This window comes from Crinia signifera, chromosome 2, assembly GCF_055691185.1.
Source record: "Crinia signifera chromosome 2, ASM5569118v1, whole genome shotgun sequence".
NCBI lineage: Eukaryota > Metazoa > Chordata > Amphibia > Anura > Myobatrachidae > Crinia > Crinia signifera.
Genome location: NC_139218.1, coordinates 305,974,998 through 305,996,203, shown reverse-complemented (window position 1 = coordinate 305,996,203; position 21,206 = coordinate 305,974,998). Strand labels below are relative to the sequence as shown.

Here is a 21,206-nt window from a genome sequence, read left to right as displayed (position 1 = left end):
CATGTGGAGAAGATAAGATTCAGTGTCCACTTCCACTACACAGCTTCTATCTACAGTATATGTTTATCATATATATATATATATATATATATATATATATATATATAGTTGCTGGATCCGGCACTCCGTGTAGTGTGACAACTGCCCCAGTGCCCTCCGAATGAGGATAACATGTAGACATTTGCAGTGCTGGCGGCACCCAGTAGGGGACTTGGTACAAATGAATGAAGCTGACACCGCAAACAGCTAGGGGTGCTAACAGTTTCGGATTTACTCTGATGAAGGATTAATAAAATCCAAAACTGTTAGCACCCATAGCTGTTTGCGGTGTCAGCTTCATTCATTTGCACCAATTCCCCTACTGAGTGCTACCAGCACTGCAAGTGTCTATATATATATATATATATATATATATATATATATATATATATATATATTTTTTTTTTTTTTTTTTTTTGTATAAACTGTATTAAAGCATTACACAAGCATGTGGTCAGGTAAATTCCCTTGAGAATGCACAACAATAGGTTTCTGAATGTTGAGTTAGTAATTCAGAAGAAAAAGCTCATCTATCAGCATATCTCAGATTCCTTGGTACTGATGTTTCTTTTCTTTTTTTAGTTAGGAAAGTGCAGGATTGTGATGTGTGGAATGCTTAAAATACAGCAATGTAATTTATATTGTATGTTTGGAGGGATGACCTTGCAAAAGACCTTCCTTTGCAAGTAATAAATGCCAGAAAGATTATTATTTTCTGACCTTTTATTATAGTGGTTCTCTGTTTATAATTGGACATTGATCAGTATAAATATGTTGTGGCCTTTTATAGAAGGCATTTTACAGTAGAACAACCCTTTTAAAATTTAAGCAGCAGCTTATTCTGTATCTTGCATATCAAAACTTTACTGAAAGCAAGGGGTAAAAATGAAAATCATCACTGAATTGGATTGGAAAACATTATAGCTTTTACTGGGCCACACAAAATAAATAAACCACTTTATTTGGTGGGGGTATTTATCAAAGCTTGGTAATAGATAAAATTGTGAGAGATAAAGTACCAACTAGTGGCATCTCCAAAGGTGCAGCACAGTCCAAAGTTAAATAGGGGTGTCAATCAACTGTCACCCCATATCATACTTGATTATCTGCCATCAAATTCTATGTTTCTATGACTACACTCGCAGAATGACTAGGAGGCTATCAAAAATCATGTGGTGTTCCCAGCCTACTGGGAGAGTGGGCAAGTTCTGCAGTGAGTCACCACTTGCCTGCACCGCAATGCAGCCACACACTGCCTTCCTGCAGTACTGAATGGGGGGCTGATGACGCAATTCGAGGTAAATTGCGTCATTGTGGAACTGCCCCAGTCTGAGCCTGTTAGCTCAGTATTGTGTAGCGGGGGAGGATCCGCAATGATGCGATTTTTGCAGCCACAGCCCTGCTCTGCCTCTATCCAGCATCACCTCCCTCTGCCATGTTCCCTGTATGCTGAACCACACGTCCCCTGCCCAAAGTTGGGCTGGCTACCTCCTACCAGAGGGACCACCCCAAATATCCTTAAGTATGCCACAACTGCTGTCAAACATTGACAGTTAGGACCCTATTTGAATTTTGAAGACCCACCTGGAGAGCCATCACTGGTAACAACCAATTACTTCTGATTCTGATTAGCTCCTAAATATAATTCTTCAAATAAAGACTGTAAAATATAAAGTAGAAGCTGATTGGTTAGTATTTTTTTCTCTCAATGTTTTATATCTCTCTGAGCTAAATACCCTTCTTAATCACGATTTGTCTACCGTGAACGAGAAAGAGTGTATTTTAATCGTAATTCTGTGTAGTCCCACTCAGTGGGAAAGTAATTATTTTAAAAGCATCGGATAGCTTCATTACAGGGAATTTAGGTCTGATTTAAATGAATTGGGCCACTTCAAACACATAAAAATAGCCCCCATCATCTTATGCTTGCTTTGCAACCTTTGTATTTTTATATTACTAGAACTTCCGGATCTGCAGAGACAGGATCATATCTGTTAAATGGTATGCCTAGTAAATCTGAGCCACTGGCTCCTTACTTGCAAGAAACAATAAATTATCTGGCAGACTATAACTGTCATCCTGTACAGCTCACCTTTTAGTGCTCGATACAAGGACAAACACAGAAACAATATAGTGTAGGAATCAGCCAGACAACCACTAGTTCTTTTTAAAGTAATTTCATGTTTTTTTTTCTTCAAAACAAAATACTAAAATGTACAAGAAAACTCAATGTGAAATAAGAAAGTTAAATAAGCAATGCATTAGAATTTTTAAATTTAGATATTCTGCTTAATAAATCAAAATCCAACATGGATAGTGGGGGTCGGAGGACGCGAAACGCCACCCCTCGCGGGCTCGCTGCGCTCGCCACGCTTCGGGTTGGCGTTGATAGTGGGGGTGGCGTTGACAATGTAGGTGCATTTAACATTGTACTTGTACAATTAAAAATCGAATCACATCGCATGCCGCTATATTGCATGCAATGCGATAAGATGCACTTCGATCAAAATTGGGGGCGCCATGCTAGGAAACAAGTACCTTATAATTATTTCCTAGTCATTATACTTTGTATGTATATATATATATATATATATATATATATATATATATATATATATATATATATAAGAAAAGAGCCACCACTCTGCTGCTTAATACCAATATTTGCACCACGTGCCCTCCTCTGCTTCAGACAGGCACATACAGTATGTAGGAAATGATAGGCGGCACTTGGGTGACTTGGAAGAAATAAAGACCACACACCACAGGTTAACAGTTTCTTATATAGCGCACACATATTCCGCAGCACTTTACAGAGAGAATATTTGAACATTCACATCAGTCCCTGCCCCAGTGGAGCATACAATCTATATTCCCTACCACATATACACGCACACACAGACATTCTAAGGTTAATTTGTTGGGAGCCAATTAGCCTGCCAGTATATTTTTGGAATGTGGGAGGAAATGAAAGTACCCGGAGGAAACCCACGCAAGTATGTGGGGAGAATATACAAACTCTGCACAGTTAGGGTCATGGTGGGCTTCGTACCGATGACCTCAGTGCAGTAATGCTAACCATTACAACATCCGTACTGCCCTGTACATGCATATATATATATATATATTTCCAGCCCGAGGTTGCTGATGGGCTTTCCACGGTAGATAGAGGCTGCACTCAAAGGTCTTTTAGAAAAACTTTATGAAGATATTAGTGCATATATACAGGACGACGTTTCAAGGCCGACATTGGCCTTTTCTTCAGGTCATATACAGTGCATATAGGAGTAATAGATAAATTGGTGAAGCCCATCAGCAACCCCGGGCTGGAAATATAGCTAACCTGGGAAGGCACCTGGGCAGTGAATTGGTCTTCCAATGACAAAGCACAAATTATGGTATTGTATGTTGTGATATGAAATATTCATCAGATATTCAATGATTCCCTTAAGCTTACAGTACTTATTGAATTAAGCTCCTTTTTACCAGATTGCTCATTTTATATTGAACATTGGGCATCACAACTCCTTTAAGTGGAGATATTGGCTATCTAGTTATATAGTAATATACAACTGACATGGTTCAATACAAGCTATTTTTAAAAACCATTAAATCAAGTCTTAATTTTGTTTGTGCACATGGAGTAAAGTAATCAACTGCTTGGGGTAACATAGCAGCCAGTTATACCTCTAACCTAGGGTGGCCAATCCCGGGATCGGGATCGGCGGGATTCCGGGATTTGGCCCCCAAAACGCCGGGATTTCAATCCCGGGATTGGAGTTTCCAATCCCGGGATTTTCGGGATTAGACTGCGCATGCGCAGTCTAATGCCGGGCAGCGTCTGAGCACTTGCTCAGCCGCTGCCCGGATACTCCCATACCCGGCAGAGCAACCCTGCGCAGCGTGACCTCTCAGCGTGACGAGAGGTCACGCTGCGCAGGCAGGCAGAGATGAAGCCGCCCGTCCACCTAGCCAGCCCACCCAGCAAGCAAGCAACTCCGCATTATGAAGTCGCCCGCCCGCCCACCTAGCCAGCCAGCCGACCCAGCAACCCGGCTCCCGAAGTAGAATGCTGCCCACCCGGTATCCTGGCTCCCACCCTGCCGCCAGCCGGATTAAGCTGCCCACCCGGCATCCCGGCTCCCACCCATCAACCCGGCCGCCGGCCGCCCCTGCAAATGTAAGTAAATGCGGGGCGGCCAGGGCGTTTTTTTATTAGGAAAGACAATCCCGGGATCCCGGGAATCCCGGGATTGAGCATTTTTCAATCCCGAATCCCGGGCCGGGATTGAAAAAATGCCCCGGGATTGGCTTCCCTACTCTAACCTGTGTGTTCTACAAACACAACAGTTAAAATTGTTATCTATTGAAATTCACCCTATTAATCAGTAATACTGTTCTTTTCCATTCAGTACTGCAGGATTGATATATAAATGTTTAACAATATAATTTCTAATTTGCTCACCTTAGAACTGAGAATAGGTATGTGATAGCAATTAGAAGACACTATGTAGGATCTCAGAGATTAAATGTCTTAGATCGGGATTGCTATTAGTTACATGTAATAATGACTGATATTTGAGGCTTGCCTGAAATCACTCATTACCGTAAATTTCTATCTGCAAATGTTCTCAAAACGCAAATCTCCTGATTTACTGTAACACATTGAACCATAAGCGTGACACTTTCTTTCACTGAGATGCTGCATAAATTCTTAATCCGAGGCATCAATATCTTACATGAGGTGTTATCTTGTCATGCTATGCAGTTCAAGGAGCTGATATATCAAGCAAAACTAAGTAGAAACTATAATTGATGAATCATCACCACTGAGATTCTCACAGCGAAATTTCTTTCTGCAACTTCGGGAAAACAACAGCGTTCAACCTAAAATATATCTAACCACATTTCTAAACACAGCTGTAAGTTGGAAATCAAATGTTTTGGCTTTAGCAGCATATGTGGAGAACAATTGAATTGCACTTTAATGTAACCTTTCAGATTTAAATGTTTGACATTTCAAAACAAAATGTTGCATTGTAAAACTTTCAAGTTATAGCACAAATTCTTCAATAACAATACTGTGTGTAATACTGCTAATGATAGCAGACAATTCCGATAATAATTCTGGTGTGTCCTTTCTCACATGACCTTTATACCACCGAGAAACCTCATTTAATTATATCTATTGAGTGTACATAAAAACAGTTTATATAGCATCCCACTGAATCCCCCTGGAAATAAGTTTGAAAGAATAAAGATTGGTTCATCCTTTTCAAGTGTTTCTCAATTTATTGGCTAAAAAGAAGCAACCAATAATTGAGAACACAGAGGCATCATTTAAAAGGTTTACTAGAAGTCACATCTCATTTTTAACACAAGTTTCATCGACTATTCTTTGTTAAGGCTACAAAATCCAGTAAAGCAGTTGTTTAGCTTTACAATGCTTTTCTACTGCAATGTGGTAATAAAACCAGCAGAAAGACTATTCAATAAGTCAAAGTGCATTTTCTCTCGTTATCTAAGGCTAATAGTTGTTGCGTTAGATAGTACTTTTAAATTGTAATGACAAAGAGGGCACTAAGAGATAATTTCCTTAAGATGCAGAATATCTTCTAAAGTGAAATAAACAAGTATATTAGACTCATGGGAATTTTAAAAACAGTTTATTTATTTATCTGTCATTTGCTAGCATTGTTCTCACGTATATTGGCTTAATACGGCCTAAGATTCATAAAATTCTACAACAGAGTTTAAATGACAACTAAATTTGAAACCAATATTTTCCTAATGACTCTTATTATTACATAAAGATAGTATATCTATATACTGTGCTTTCCCCTCCCCCCTCTATCATTTGTGGTATATACTGTATAAAAAGATGACCACTGACTTTTGTATTTTGGTTTTGATTTTGGATATGTATTGCCTTTGTGTTAAGGCTCTGGATATGTCAAAACTGCTCTCACATGTTTTGGTTTTGGATCTAGATTTTTTTCTCCAAAAAATGACCGAAAACTGCTAAAATCACATGATGTGTGTCCTATTTTGTTCATACAGTATTATTGACCTCAATAACATTCATGTACAGTAATTTACAGTCAATTGTTACCACCTCACAGCTCACAATATTGTTTTTATCCATTTTAGGCCAAAAGAGTGCAGCTAGCTGGCTGGTTATTAAGTGACAGAGCAGCTTCACAAACACATAGCAGTTTATAGCACATCTCCAAAAATAATAGTGATAAAAGATGGAACTATCCACCATTATGTTGCCAGTTAAAAAGGACATGCACAGTTTAACAAACCAACCATTTCAACAACAGGGGCATCCACATTAATGACTGAAGTGCTTGGTTTTTTTGAGCCCCCACAATCCAATTTTTTGTAAGGACTACCTCCAAGTCACCATGTTAGGGACTTGTATTGAAGCTAAAACATCCAATGCTGGAAGTTAGTGTATGGCCTCATTCTAGAATCCAAGCAAGGTAGGAAAACTTGAGCCTTCATTCAGCATACCACTTGTTTGGGCGGCCTTGGTTTTCTGAGAAGCAGACCTGCTTTTCTCTAATTATTAGTCAACTCTTCTTTCCCATCTAATATTGTAATGCAAAGTGAAATAACAGTACTCCATTGTCCACAAATTGCAAATAATGAATACTTAATATAGAGTATTTCTTAGCATTTCCTCCTGTGATCTAGAAATCTAGAAATATTTAGTGAAATAGTAATAGCCTATTTTTCCTTCACAAGGAAGCAATAAATGTCTAGTAAAATAGTGATACATGCCCATCACTCCTCCCTTATCCAATCCAGACAGAGAGGTGTGGTTTTTTTTTTCATTCTACTTCCATTGCTATACAGATGGGAGTAGAACTATATGTATGTATTTCAACTAAAATATGACATCATGGCCCACTAGGATTGAGGACTACCATTTAATTCGTTCAGTAAATAAAAAAAATATATTTTTTATTTATTTTTTATATAATTTTTTTTATTGTTGAAGCATCACTTCACAGCAAATAGTTAAATTGTGACATATAAAAAGAAACAGAGTGAGTAATTATCGCAATTACACAAAAAATTGTATATGCATTAAGTTGGGTCTCGTTGGTTCTTGTATCGTCAGATATGGTATACTTAATAGTCATGACACAAAAAATATTTTGTTATATTTGTGAAAACCCCTCAAGAAGCCCATACATCATAAATCACATTAAATTATTCACAGGTTCTGTATTTTTTCCCCCTTTTTAACAATTCTAAAAACCCAAATCAACTAATCAAATAATTTATTTTAACCAAAAAAATCAGGTCTGCAAATAATGAAAGTGTCAATTTAACAATATAATATAATAATGGTTTGCAAAATGACCGTACAAAAGCAATCTACAACCCCAATTGGTTGATGAGAGTTAACATGTTGGACAACCTGATTTACTAATTTTGATCACCTTTTGGTCAGAATCGGCAAATAGTGAACCCAATATATTTGTATTTTTTTACGCAATTATCTGCAAAAAGCAGAGGTCCCCCAATTCATTGCTGATGTTTGGAAAAGAGAGCATTTGCATGTTTGTTAATAAATAAAAGTTAAGTGATGAAAATAAAATATATTTGTGACTTATCAGTATTCAGCTAGTAAGATATTCACAGCTATGGTCACCAAAGAATACTTAAGTCCTTGTAGAAAACCATAAAAAGGTGCTCAGAAATATGTAAGCACTCGATTAAATTGTCTTTCTTGTGTTTTGATTGCTCTGTTAGCTTAAATAGGTTTTCTACAGTGAAAAAAAAACAATATAGCATAGGAAACTCTCACTGTGACAATACACATGTATTCATCTGTCAAGCTTAAAAATGAAAGAGGAATGTTTGAATGCAGTACATGTACAGTTGTATAGCAATTGTTATTTTTCTGTGGAATGAATAATGTTACCGTAAAATGAATAGGCTGGTTCCCTTCCTAGGTGGAAATTGTGAATATAGTGGAAAGTATGTATTGCCTGTACACTGCAAGAACAGTGTACATCTTTGTTGCAAATATGCAATTAAATTAAGTTACACACACACAAATTAATAAAGTATTCACATTTAAGGTTACATTTATCACCTAGGAGTGACCAGGCCCTTACCCGCATGAACCATTCTGTAAATACATTTTTTTTCTTTTTAGATGAAAAGTAGTTCTTTTTCATGATGTAAATGTAGTTTGAGGACAAGTAGGAGGACCGATCAGAAGCTATTATACCAGTCCATGTACAGTATATTCTGGTCTATTAGTTGACACAAACAATTAAATGTTTATCCTTTGTAAACAGGAATGAAAACATTTATTGCACTTTTTCTGTCAACTAATTAATGTGGACGAGAACTGGCATAGTTTATAAGAACTGTTGCTGAGTAGTTTAGATGTTCTTTTATGTTAAGAAATTGACATTATTATTAGCATTATTATACAATAAAAAGTCCAAACAAGAAGAATAATCATCATGTACTGTACAGTATTTCCTGATTTGTTTGTTTGTTATGTTTTTTAAGTTGCTATTATTATTTTTTCTTGTAAACCCCGCTCCCCCAAGTGTTCAACATGTTAGAACTAATATATTATTATAAATTTTTATTACTGTATATGTCATTTATATGGCACCACACAGCGTCCATATGTCTCTAACATAAGAGCACTTTAATAAAATGATACAGCCAAATTCAGGGTTATGTGAGGGGAAGGGTAGAGTAAATTATTTCTTACAAAAAAAAGGAAATGAGGAGGTATAGGAAATAAATCAGCTGGGACAAGATCGGAGCTGCTGTGGGGAATAGAGGACAAAAGAACAGAGGTGCACTGGTGAAAGGGGTAGTGCTACAAAAATGAAATGAGGGAAGAGCGTCCTGCCCATGAAATTGTATGACCCAAGATTCGCAGGTGTAACCCGGAAGGTAAACTGGGAAAGAGAGTACATGGGAGGTCAGATGGATAGAATTATAATTTATTAGCAGGAATAATATACTTTTTTGAAGAGATGAGTCTTAAAGGTTCTGTTCAATGTGTAAACACTGCAAAAGTAGTCTGGAATGGTAAGAGGTTTATGTATAGAGCACAAGGGCAGCAAAGGAGTAATCTTGTTCTATGAGAGTGAGCAAGGAGACCAGAGTTGAGGTGAGGCAGGTGGTCAGTGGATGAGCAGGTAGGGTTAGAGGGAGTGAGAGCAGAGTTTCAAGAAGTGGGGAGGAATAGAGTTATTCTGTGCTTTTGTATTAAGGTAGACAGAGCCTGTGAAATAACGGTACTTGTGTAATATCTGGGTGCCCGATTTTGACATCGGGTCCGAAAAATCGGTCACATCGCATTGCATGCGATGCGACCGATTCGACCTGATTTTTACATTGGATCCAATGTAAAATGGTCCGTGAGACCCGATTTTACATTGGAACCAATATTAAATGCCCCACAGACCCCATTTTAATAGTATACCCACCCTGATGGGTAATTACTATGTGACATGCCCCCCCATTGTTAACGCCACGCTACGATCAACGTCAACCCGAAGCGTGGCGAGCACAGCCAGCCTGCAAGGGGCGGCGGTACGCGTCCTCCGACCTTTTTCTTACCCCCACTATCCACGTCGGCGTGGAGTTGATTTTATACGAGCATAAAGCGTGGCAAACCCCACGAGAGGACGCGGAATACATGTTAATTAATCTGCATCCGCTCGCCACGCTTTGGGCTCATATTCCGCGTCCCCTCGCGGGGCGCGCTGTGCTCGACTCGCTGAGCTCACCACACTAATTGAAATCAACTCCACGCCGACGTGGATAGTGGGGGTATGAAAAAGATCGGAGGATGCGTACCGCCACCCCTCACGGGCTCGCTGTGCTTGCCACGCTTCGGGTTGGCATTGATCGTGGGGTAGCGTTAACAATGGGGGGACATTTGACCTAATAATTAACCATCAGGGTGGATATACTATACAATGAAAAATCGGGTCTGGGGGGCATTTAACATTGGATCCAATGTTAAATCGGGTCTGAGGTACAATTTAACATTGGGTCCAATGGCAAAATCGGGTCGGTCGCGTCGCATCGCATGCCATTATAATGGCATGCGATGCGACCAATTTTTTAATTGTACAGGAACGTCTTAAAAACCCCGAAAATCGAGTCCCATCGGTTCCCATCACATGCCTTAAGTTAAGGCATGCGATTAAAAAATTGGGCGCCCCGATATCATACAAGTACCGAAATAACAAATAGGAAATTATTCGTTTTTTTTTACTATTACATTTTTAAATTTTTTTTAGATAGATACATACAGATGTGCCTCCACTTTGCTATGTTACTATGTGGGTAGGCATAGCATGTGCCACTATTCGCTAATGTGTGTGCACCATGCAATACTATGGATCGTGTTCGTGTGTGTGTGTGTACACAGTGCCACCCACACCTGCGTGTGGCATGTGTAAGATGAGATGGGACATATATATAGATAAATAGATACAAATGTATCCTGCTACGGCTTTGCTGCACATGCATATCATGCAACTCCCATTAGCATGAATGCGTCTTCCAGCTACTATTCACTTCAATGCAGAGCAGGAGCTTACACTATGGGGGAAATTTACTAAAGGAAATTTGTAAAAAATAGGTGTATTTGTATCCAGAAATACACTTATTTTTGACATTTACTATCCCGAAAATACGGCAATTCGTATTTGTATTGATAGCACATCAATACGAATACGAATTGCTGTCTTTTCGGGATAGTAAATGTCAAAAATAAGTGTATTTCTGGATACAAATACACCTATTTTTTTTACAAATTTCCTTTAGTAAATTTCCCCCATAGTGTATGTCCTGCTATGCTGTGAGTTGTTTGTGCATGGCAGCCACAAAAAAAGGAACTCATACAGTATGTAGATAGACAGACAGACAGACTAGGCACACAAAACAACTGATTGCAAAGGGTAGTCCCATGCTTAGAGCATTGTAAAGTACATTCTAACAAATAATAAGAGGGAATCTCTGATGAGACATTTTTTTTGGAGAATTCTTGAAGGAGCCATGCTGTGAGAGCTGTGGGAAATATAACAGATTTAAATAGGCCTTTGAGGGGTGTATGAAAATAATTTATGGAAACAGAGGAACGGGCATGTCTGTATTGTATATGATTTGAAATAAAAGATGGCCTTATATTTCCTTTTCTCTTTTTAGCTTGTTGCTCTTGTTAAAATGCTAGACTTCTAAATATACTAAACAAAGCCTTGTGAAATGTGCGTACAAAATGCATTTTCCTAGCATGTATTTTGACTGCGGGGTATTTTGGCAGGGGTATTAACATGGCGTAAACTTTTAATGACTGCAATCCTAGAGAAATTGCAACGTGTGCCTATTTTGTTCTTTATCGATCCCACTTATCTGTCAGTGATTATAATATGTATCACAACTGAGAAATGTATCACCTATTTTATTATCTTTACTGATAACTCTATAGCTAATGGACCTTTTAACAATAGTAATTATGAAATGTTTAATTGTTTGTTTGTTTTGAGGGGGTAAAGATAAATCTAAACTAGTATTAATACAAATACTACTGTTTCCTCCTCTATTTGACCCTTTAAGTGCCAACATCTGTTCGAGAGATGTTCAAATATTCGCTAAAAAAGCCAGCGTCGCTCACATTTGTTATATAATTTCTAATTATAAATGTTGTGGAAAAAATATAGGTAAATATAAGGTAAACATTACAGGTCAATATGATGAATAAAAATGTTTGCTTGCCAATTTTTTACACCTATTTTGACAAATTCACTTGGCGCTCAAAGGTTGAATTTTTACTTTTGCATCTGCTTTGTGCTTTGTGGCTGTTTTGTGAACTTTCTATAAATATCTGCCCACAGGGTCCTAATAGGAACATAGATTACATTATAGAAATGTATAACAGAAAGGCATTGGTCCATTGCAGAGACAACTGTCTGACTTGGCAGAGCTAGTGCACACGTGGGTTCATGCATGTGCAAGTTTATGAATTGATGTCTCCATACTATGGGACAGTAAGTCAGATTGGGGCTGGAAGGTAAGCAGGAAATATCTATGATATGGCCCTGAAGCTTAATCTAAATCACAGTAGAAATTAAGTCATGATGAATATACTCTTTAGTCAGAGCCCTATTTTTGCATGGGCTTCATGGCAGTGTCAGCCCCTCCCTCCCCAGGATCTGCTGCCATGGTCAGTAACCAGGTTCCCATGGGGGCTATGAGAGCTGACCATTTGGGTTACACACTCTTTCCTTCGTCCTTCCCAAACATCTCCTAATAGCCGCAGCCAGCAGATAAGGCAGCACTTGCCTGCCCTGCAATCAACAAAGTGATTGCATTTTTGATCACGCGAGGATAATAATTTTTGTGAGATAAATGTGCAGTGAGGCAGTAAAGGTAACCATTACACCATATGTACTGCCCTATAAAGACCACTTAGTACAGTTCAAATTAAACTCTAGTTTAGATTGGGATTCCAGGTGCCCCTCCCTTGCCCTTGCTTGCTTTTTTCTAAGTAGGTAGCAATACTAAAAGGTATTGATTCTGACTTTCCCACTGCGGTGTCCGTGTCTGTGTCTTTTGCCAGTTGCATGCATGTGACTTTTGGGAAATGCTGTGGATGGCCTCCCGTTCTGCACCACAGGAGGTTTCTGTCCTCCCTGTGCTTGCCTTAGGAAGAGGCCCATTGCATTGCTTTGCCTAGGGTCTACAATGCTGTTAATATGGCCGTGCCCTTAGCTTCTAAAATATGCTGTTAAAAACATCAAAAAAGGTTTTCCATGCACAAGATGACACAAAGCATATCTCAAGCGAAGTGACAACTATTGATGTGTTTTTTATAGTTATAAATACACCCTAAATGTATTTATAAAATGTATATATTGAAATGGGTTAAACAGGTTTGGATTTCTATCATATCCACACTAATATATAACATGATGACAGCATTTCCTTAATTTAATCAAAGCAATGAAGATGTGTAATGAATAGTTTGCAAACCATAAGCATTCTGTTTTTTCACTTTCAGATCCCTGCTGCAAAACTCTGGATCGGTGTAATGCAAAGTCTGTATGCAAGACTGCATGCACAGGTAAGATCCTTTCCAAATATTTTATAGTGTTTTTATATATGTTTTGTTCTACTGGCTCACACACACGTATATTAAGATACAATCACCATTTGGTTATATACAAAATATTTTTGTAATGTAGCATAAAATATATTTGTCAACTCCCCGAAATAGCAGCAATCTCCCTGATTGCACCTTACCCCCATTATGTAGCTGTTGTACAGTATACAGTATTTGGTGCAAAAAAATCTGAGCTATAAACAATCAATGGGATTATTTCCCTGCATTGGTTATATGTAGAGATGTACGCGGACCCCATGTTTTAGTTTTGGTTCTAATTCATCATTGTGTTTTGGCAAAATCACCATCAAGTGTATTCGTTTGAGTTTTGGTTTAGTTCAAAATAGTATAATAAAATTCATAATCCTCAATAAGAAAATCAATAAAAGCAGCTAAAATCATGTAATTTTATTCATTACAAAACCCGAAATTTGGATTTTAAGTCCTCATTCCAAACTGCTGGAAGATCCAAATGCAAGTTTTAATCTCCACGGGGCATCCATTCTGGGTTTTAGTTTGGTTCAGAATGATTCATAAATTTGGGTGGATTCAGATTTCTGAAGTACATCTCTAGTCATAAGGCACAATGGAAAAGATGTACGTAACAGTGAAAAGAGTGGAGAAGTGTGCCATTGGAGAAGTTGCCCATTGCAATCAGTCACCTGCGGCCTAAGAATTTTATAGACTGCAATGATACATATTACTTTAAAGCTGATTTTTTGCCATGGGCAACTTATCCACTGGCACCCATCACTTTTTTCACTGCTTTTTTATTCCATTGGGATACCTGCGTGAAATGGTGATCCTTCTGCTGGTTGTACACTATAAGATTATCTGTCCAATCATTCTAGTTGGAATGAAAATCTTGTAATGTATTGGAGCAATTGACAATTGACCAAGTGCACCAAACCAATTGACAACAGAAACAAATGGACTTTCAGACATATTGGTTAAATCCATTTGGTTTAACCAATTTATCCAAACAACAATTTTTTTCCAGTTTTCAGGCTTTAAGAAGCAAATGGTCAATTGTCTTTTATTCCCATACATTACCAGATTTTAGATTCAACCAGAAAGATTGAAAAATAATCTTATAGTATGTATCCAATTATTATTCTTGCTTACTTTTAGTTCCAGTGAGCTGGACATATGTTTAACTTATATTTACAGTATATTAGTATATATTTCTGAAGAAAGATGATGTTTCTGATGTGTTTATCCATAAGGATAAATACCAAGGAATAGACCACAACTGGCTTGCTATGTAACCCTTTATAAATAAATGTGAATGAATATTCTAGTCAAAATGTGTTTGTTTTAAATGACTTCCTCTTTAGAGAGGTCCATGTGAATAGAACTGAAAAAGAAAGTAAAGTAATTAAAAATAAAAATCATCCAATGGATACCAAAAGAATTTGGTGCATATTAATCTCCATTCCAAGTCCCTCCATGGTTGATAAAAGAGTAGTCACAGGAATAATTGTGAAAAGGCTGGTTAGCACGTCAAAGTAGTAGTATTAGTAGGATGGATATCATCATACCACCTCCCATCGTGATGATGCTCTTTGCATATGTACTAAAATATTCAATGAGCAACATAATGATACCAGTTCCCACAGAGCAATGCTGGGAGAGATCCATGTGAGAACCCTCAACCAGCGCATGGAGAGAAGCCCATAGGTGTCTGCAATGCAGCCCCGCTGGAGAGGACATTAGTGCATTCGGATATGCAATACAAACTCAGAAAACTGGGTTTTTACCCCATTTGCTCTTTAGTACATCCTCCCCCAATATAAAGTGTATTTATATAAACAATACATCTGCAGAATCCTGAAACTTTCAGTTCAGACTTTAAGCCCACTGAGAGGAGTTGCACTTTGCAGTTCACGTTTTTCCAGGTCCCCCAACAGGTGCACTCATTACTTATTGACCAATTTTAAAATAGCCACAGGTGGAGCTAATTTTTTCACTTGATTCTGTGAGGAGACCTGCAGAACATGCACTTTGTGGGGTCCTGAGTTTGAGATCCAATGACTTAAGAATGCCATACATCAGAAAGTCTTGTGTCCATCACGATTGTGTCCAACTTTCCCTTCAACTCCCCATCAGTGCTTGGTTGTTTTTGGAGACACAATGCACTCACAATCCGTCATACAATCTGTTGTACAATCCAGCTACACTGCCAATACACCTAAACTGCCTGAAAACTGCCACTCAAATGATTCCGATTGTTTGACCAGTCAAACGATCGAGAGCATGTGCTTAAAAGCACATGCAATTGGCTCCCAATCCCAACTGATCAACTGATGCAGCATGTCTGATCAGAGGACCAATCCTCCAATCCACGGGACCATGTATTGCACGATTGTGTGCACACGATGTGCACACAATCTGCATACAATCCCTCATACAACCAGCTGAGATTGTACGATTGGGTGAACTATCTTTCTGATTAGACTGTTAAAAGCCAGACACTCCGGACCCTGACTTACAGGGGCTACTCTCCCTTGTGGATGACCCCCAAAGAGGGAGAATAAAACCTGTGGGGAGCACAGTGACTTTGAGAACCTGTGGTCTAGTTCATCCAACACCCATATGCTGACTAGTATTTTAAAAAGGCCAGCCAGCATGTAAATTATGGCCTGTGTCACCACACTGCTTTATAGCAAAGCTCTATGTAAGTAAGAAGTACTGATGTGGTGCAAAACAATATCAAGGGAGAGACCAGTGCTATGCTTGATGTACTGTTAATGACCTGAGTAGACTATCTCTTTTGACTGAATCAGGAGAAGTGTGAGGAGAATCCTTTGCAGTGCTAGCTCTTGACTATTTTTGTGCTAAACAAAAGAGTATCTCTGGCAGAGCTGGAAGGTCCTCTTTAGGTAAGACTACTGTAACACTTCAAAATGTAATACATTACTACTAATTTAATCTATTTTTAATCAAACCAGCTCTGACCGAACGACACATTTTAAAATTCATTTATCGGTATGCAGTTATGAAACTTATAATACATTTAAGTTCTCCCAAATTAACTGTACATTTAACTCTGTCATAATGGCAAATTCATTTAGTGAATATAGCAATCATTTTGGAGCTCTTTCCATAAAATTGAGATAGATTACTTTTTGAGTGCATGAACATACAGGTCATCTTTGAAACTGGAATTGCGTAGCCAATATTCTGGTGTCCAGGCGGCCCTATTTATCTAGTGAAAATGGTTGTTTCCATTTTGTTAAATCACTTTTTAGTATCAGGGCACTTTTACTGAGCACACTCAATATCAGAGTTAGTATAAGAGATAAGTAACACAAGAGACCACAGTTCCCACTGGAGACTGCAGTCTGTGTCAAAATATAAAGCTACTATAGATACCATGATTTGTTTTGTCCCTAAAGGGAGAGAATTCCTGCAGGGCGATCCTCCGTACCCTCCCTGCAACCTACATGCTTCTCCTATCTATTCCTCTGGCAAAAAAAACAGGGCCATTCATGGGGTAATAAATAGACCAATCAGTATTGAAAAGAATTGCAGCAGCACATTCCCTTTTAGCAAAAACATGGCAATTAGCTTCGATAGATCTAGCACAAGTTACATAATTAAGGAAAATGGAGTTTTGTACATTTTCACAATGATAGTAAATAACTGTCAATCACGATGTCTTTGAAGAGTGTTGTCATGAGTTTAAAACATACAGTAGTTTGATAAATATCTCTGTTCACATTCTTCTATCTTAGTGCAAAATAGTATGCTATTTTGTCATTTCAGTTCTTTGTGTAAAGGGTGAATAATTCTTCTGATCAGTCAGAGTTCACACAGTGCATCCTACACATGTACTCTACTTGCTGATGTATCAGATGAAAAATAGTCCTTATTATGATTATTAAATAAGAACAAAACCAAGTGGGCTGGTTGTCTAATGTATATTTAGTGTTTGACTAATGATCACTACATGATACATTTGAAAAGATTAAAAGGGAAAGAACAATAATTATCGAACAACATTGAAAATAAGTAGGCCTGGAGGAAAATTAAAATGTAGTTAATTTTACATTAACAGCAAACTCATGTGAACATTTTACAAGGGTGAAATGTATTATTATAAACAGATTAGATTCTAATCCAGTCTGAATATTAATTGTAAAACATATACAGTACAAAAGAAGAGAACTGGTGCCCTACACAGGTCCAATGTTTCCTACTGTGCCCATTCCCCCACATCCACCATCATAGTGTCTCGCTGCTCTGTTATACACTGGAGCAAAAGCAATGCTCTGTTGAGTGGTTGCAGACAATTGATTATACTGCATAGTCAATAAGGTTATTTACCATCATATGGTTTTATAATTTTCAAAGGCTGTCAAATACATGCTGTATTGTGCCGATCACCAGCATATGCAGCATGTACATTTCATTGTTCACAAAAGGGATTTTTCTTCATACTCAAAGGTGAATATTCATCAATCCTTAATATAACACCTTGTCCTCCAATTATTAACATCATTCAGCATCAGTCCCTTCATCAGCAAATGCCATTCACCCATTTACTTTCCTGCTCATGCAGGCTACCCTGCTATTCCAGACACAAGTTGATCAACCGAACCGTGTGCTCACACCTCTGTATCACAGAGGAATAGGTCAGTTTCCTTTCCTGTTTATTTTGCAAAGAACCATGATATGACTAATTGAACATAAATACTTTTACCATATGTGTTTAATATGCCCTTCGACGAGAGCACCGGGTAATAGAAATATCGGGTCTTCCCAAGTCTTGTGCAAGTTTTGGTTGAGTTATTCGGGAGACTAATGACAATTTCCTTATTATATAATAACAAATTGGATTAAGAACCTATAAAGATAGTGGTTGTATATATTTTTATGTGAGATCTTCTACTTGGTCACACAATAGATGCATACCCTAGAGGGGCATGGCCACACCTCCTCTCCTATACTTTCAATACCTATGTGTGTGTGTGTGAGTGGAACATAATCACTTTACCTGCCCTGCCCCGCTGGTCATCTCCTGCTGCGCTTCATTGTCCCTGCTGCCCTGCACAGTGCACTGCAGTGCACACTCCAGACCGCATACATAACGTTACAGTCTAACCCCGAGCAGTAGGAGGCGGGCCAGCCGTGTCCCCCCTTGGGGCATCTCAGGAGTTGTAGTCTTGTTTGGCAGCTCCCCATCAAGCTACCTGGGGATTAGCGGCCTCCTCGACTAAATCTGAGATGTGAAGGAAGGAGGTGCCTGTCAAGCGCTGCGGCTGAAGGCTAGAAAACTGGTCCAATCGGTACAGGGGAATTTATCCGGTACAGGCTGTTAGAAAATGGTACTGTACCGTGTAAATCGGTACAGTTTGAGGGTATGTAGATTAAATTATATTGTTTGTGTTTAGCTTTACCTATGGTTTGTATATGTATACACACATCAATTAAAGATTATATTGGGTATATTGTACATGTTTGCCGAGCTCCAGGTTGGCTTTTCAGTGGTGAACATGAAGTGTAATTGGATGAACCCATAGAAACAAAGACAGTTTTTGACTGTTTAGCATTCATTTTTAGTGCTACTATTGTATTGTTCTGGCAGTTCAAGAGTGAGATGTATCAAGAAGTGAAGAGAGTGAAGAAGTGGACCAGTGAGAAATTGCCCATGGTACCCATTCAACTGTGAAGTAGCATTTATCAAGTTCTATAAAATGATAGCAGCTGATTTATGGTTTATATAGGCCAATTCTTTACTTATCCACTTTTTTTATTGCTTGATATTTCTCCCCCTAAGAGATTACGGGGGTATTCAATCTCGACCGCTATTTCTGGCGGGGTAAATAGTGGCGGCCACTTATTTAATGCTGCTGTTTCCGACAGAATTGAAGGCAGATTCCGAAAAAACAGATCTGACTTTAAAACAAGTCAGACTGTTTTGTCGGAAACACCCATGGGTTTTTTAAATTTGCTGCCTATCCTACCTATCAACACATCTCTATCTACTTTGAGACTAAATATATTTGATTGTGTTTATGCTGGTTTGTACATAGCTTAGTATTCTAAGATGCTGTGATCATAAGGTTTTGGATAAATTATAGTATTTTGGTGTTTTTTAATGTGGGCTGCAAGCAAGACAGTGCCTCATTCTGCATCACAAGTAATAGTAACATGGTGTGGGTTGTGCTATTGAAAGTCATTACAAAAATGGATTCAACTAGTGTCCATAAATAGCTAATACTGGATGATATAAACAGTACAGATAAATATAGTTTTGATAATTGCTTTTTCATACATTACATTTGCACGCTGTTCAGAAGAAAGCATTTTAATGTGCTCAAATAGCATAAAAGCATTTTTAGGGATACCCTATTAACAGCAGTGATTCACTGCTGCTAATAAATAGGTTTAGCTGTGCTATCCTATAAGCCCAGATGCTGGAGTCCCTTTTCCAGATACCCACTGTTATTATGCTTCACGTGCCTTAGTTATGAGAAGTACTTCCTGATAAGCAACTGCGGAAACATGTGATAATACACGTGGTCTCGCACCTGATTCTGATTCCATGTCTTTTTTTTTGGGACAATAAAATGAGCTGCTAATTGGATGCCATGATAATGAACATGTTAAAATGAACATTATCTGACTACTTTTTGGACCAGATGGTGGGTTTAAGGGAGAAGTGTGGATAATGTGACTGAGTACTGATTCAGGACCTGATAATGTGCATCAAAACCTTCAATGTCTCATCCAGGGGAGGCTCCAGATGGGGTTGGGGGGGCAGCACAGTTCAAAATTCAACTGCCTTCAACTACATTTCCAAACTGTCATTCCCCTATTTAAATTTTGGGTACTTGTGTACTTGTGTAGTTTCACGGCGGCAGTTACGTAGTTAATGTCCCTGTCATAATCAGCGTAGTGCAGCCGGCGTAGTCAGCTTCCCTGTCAGAATCAGCATAGTGTTCCCACGGCTCGTTTAAGTAGTTAGCGTAGTCAATAGAGCGTATTCCTGTGACCGCTTAAGTAGTTAGCGTAGTGAGTCAAGCATCCCTGTCAGTATCAGCTTTGGCTGACCAGCCACGGTGCTCATGTTTCGGCCGGGGGACCTTATGTAAAAAGAGTCCCCCGGCTGTGGCATGACACCGCGGGCTGTTGGAGCCCGGTGCTGGTTTCAAAATACGGAGGACCCCCAGATTTTTTGTCCCCCAGATTTTTGGAACCAGGACCGGTCTAAGAGTCTGGGGCTGGTTTCAGAAATACGGGGGACCCCTATGCTTTTTGTCCCCCGTATTTTTGAAACCAGGTCCGGCTCAATGAGCCAGGGGCTAGTTATGCTCAGGAGGGGGGACCTCACGCCGTTTTTTTTATAAACACAAAATCGCACATTACCTCAAATTCGCACATTTTCATGCCTAAAAATCGCCCATTATCGCACTTTTCTTTCCGTAATGTGCACCTCATTAAATATGCGAATTCACTGCAAAAAAATGGGATTTCAAAAAGTGTGATAATGGGCAATTTTGAAAGTGCGAAAAAATTGCATCCTATTAAATGTCACCCATAATGCCACAAGTTTCTCTGTTAACAATATTCGGTCTGTACAATATATAGAAAATCATGTATAGAAATATTGAAGGGAATGTGTGAGTGTAACCATACATAAAACAGTGGTTGGTTTGGGAGGATGCAGTAGTAACAAGAGAACTTTAGTGCACAGCTCCAGGAATCTCTTGTTTCCATGGCAACCTTAACATTGAACAACAGTTTTGTATATATGGTTGCTCGTACACAATTGTTTTCAGAATATGGCCAGATATTAAAAAGTAAATGCCATGAGCAGTGATATTTGAAATATTTGTATTGCTACAGCTTAGGACTAAATGGGTTTGCAACCTGAAGTCATTTTTAAAACATTTAACTTCTCCATCAAAAATGCACCACAGTTTATCTAATTTCACACCATAAAAATAGCTTGCACATGTGTGACTCAAATTCAACAGAAATATGAATCCTT

At 38.5% G+C, this 21,206-nt stretch overlaps 1 protein-coding gene across 6 annotated transcripts in view; it reads left to right on the top strand.

Moving 5' to 3' along the window:
- The window catches only part of PCDH17 (protocadherin 17), a 165,659-nt gene that overhangs the window by 74,531 nt on the left and 69,922 nt on the right, over positions 1 to 21,206 (top strand). For all 6 annotated transcript variants that reach the window (XM_083168902.1, XM_083168899.1, XM_083168898.1 and 3 more), the window contains one exon: positions 13,106 to 13,168. In XM_083168902.1, coding sequence (XP_083025028.1) covers positions 13,106 to 13,168 — 63 coding nt within the window. The remainder of the gene's footprint in view (positions 1 to 13,105; positions 13,169 to 21,206) is intronic.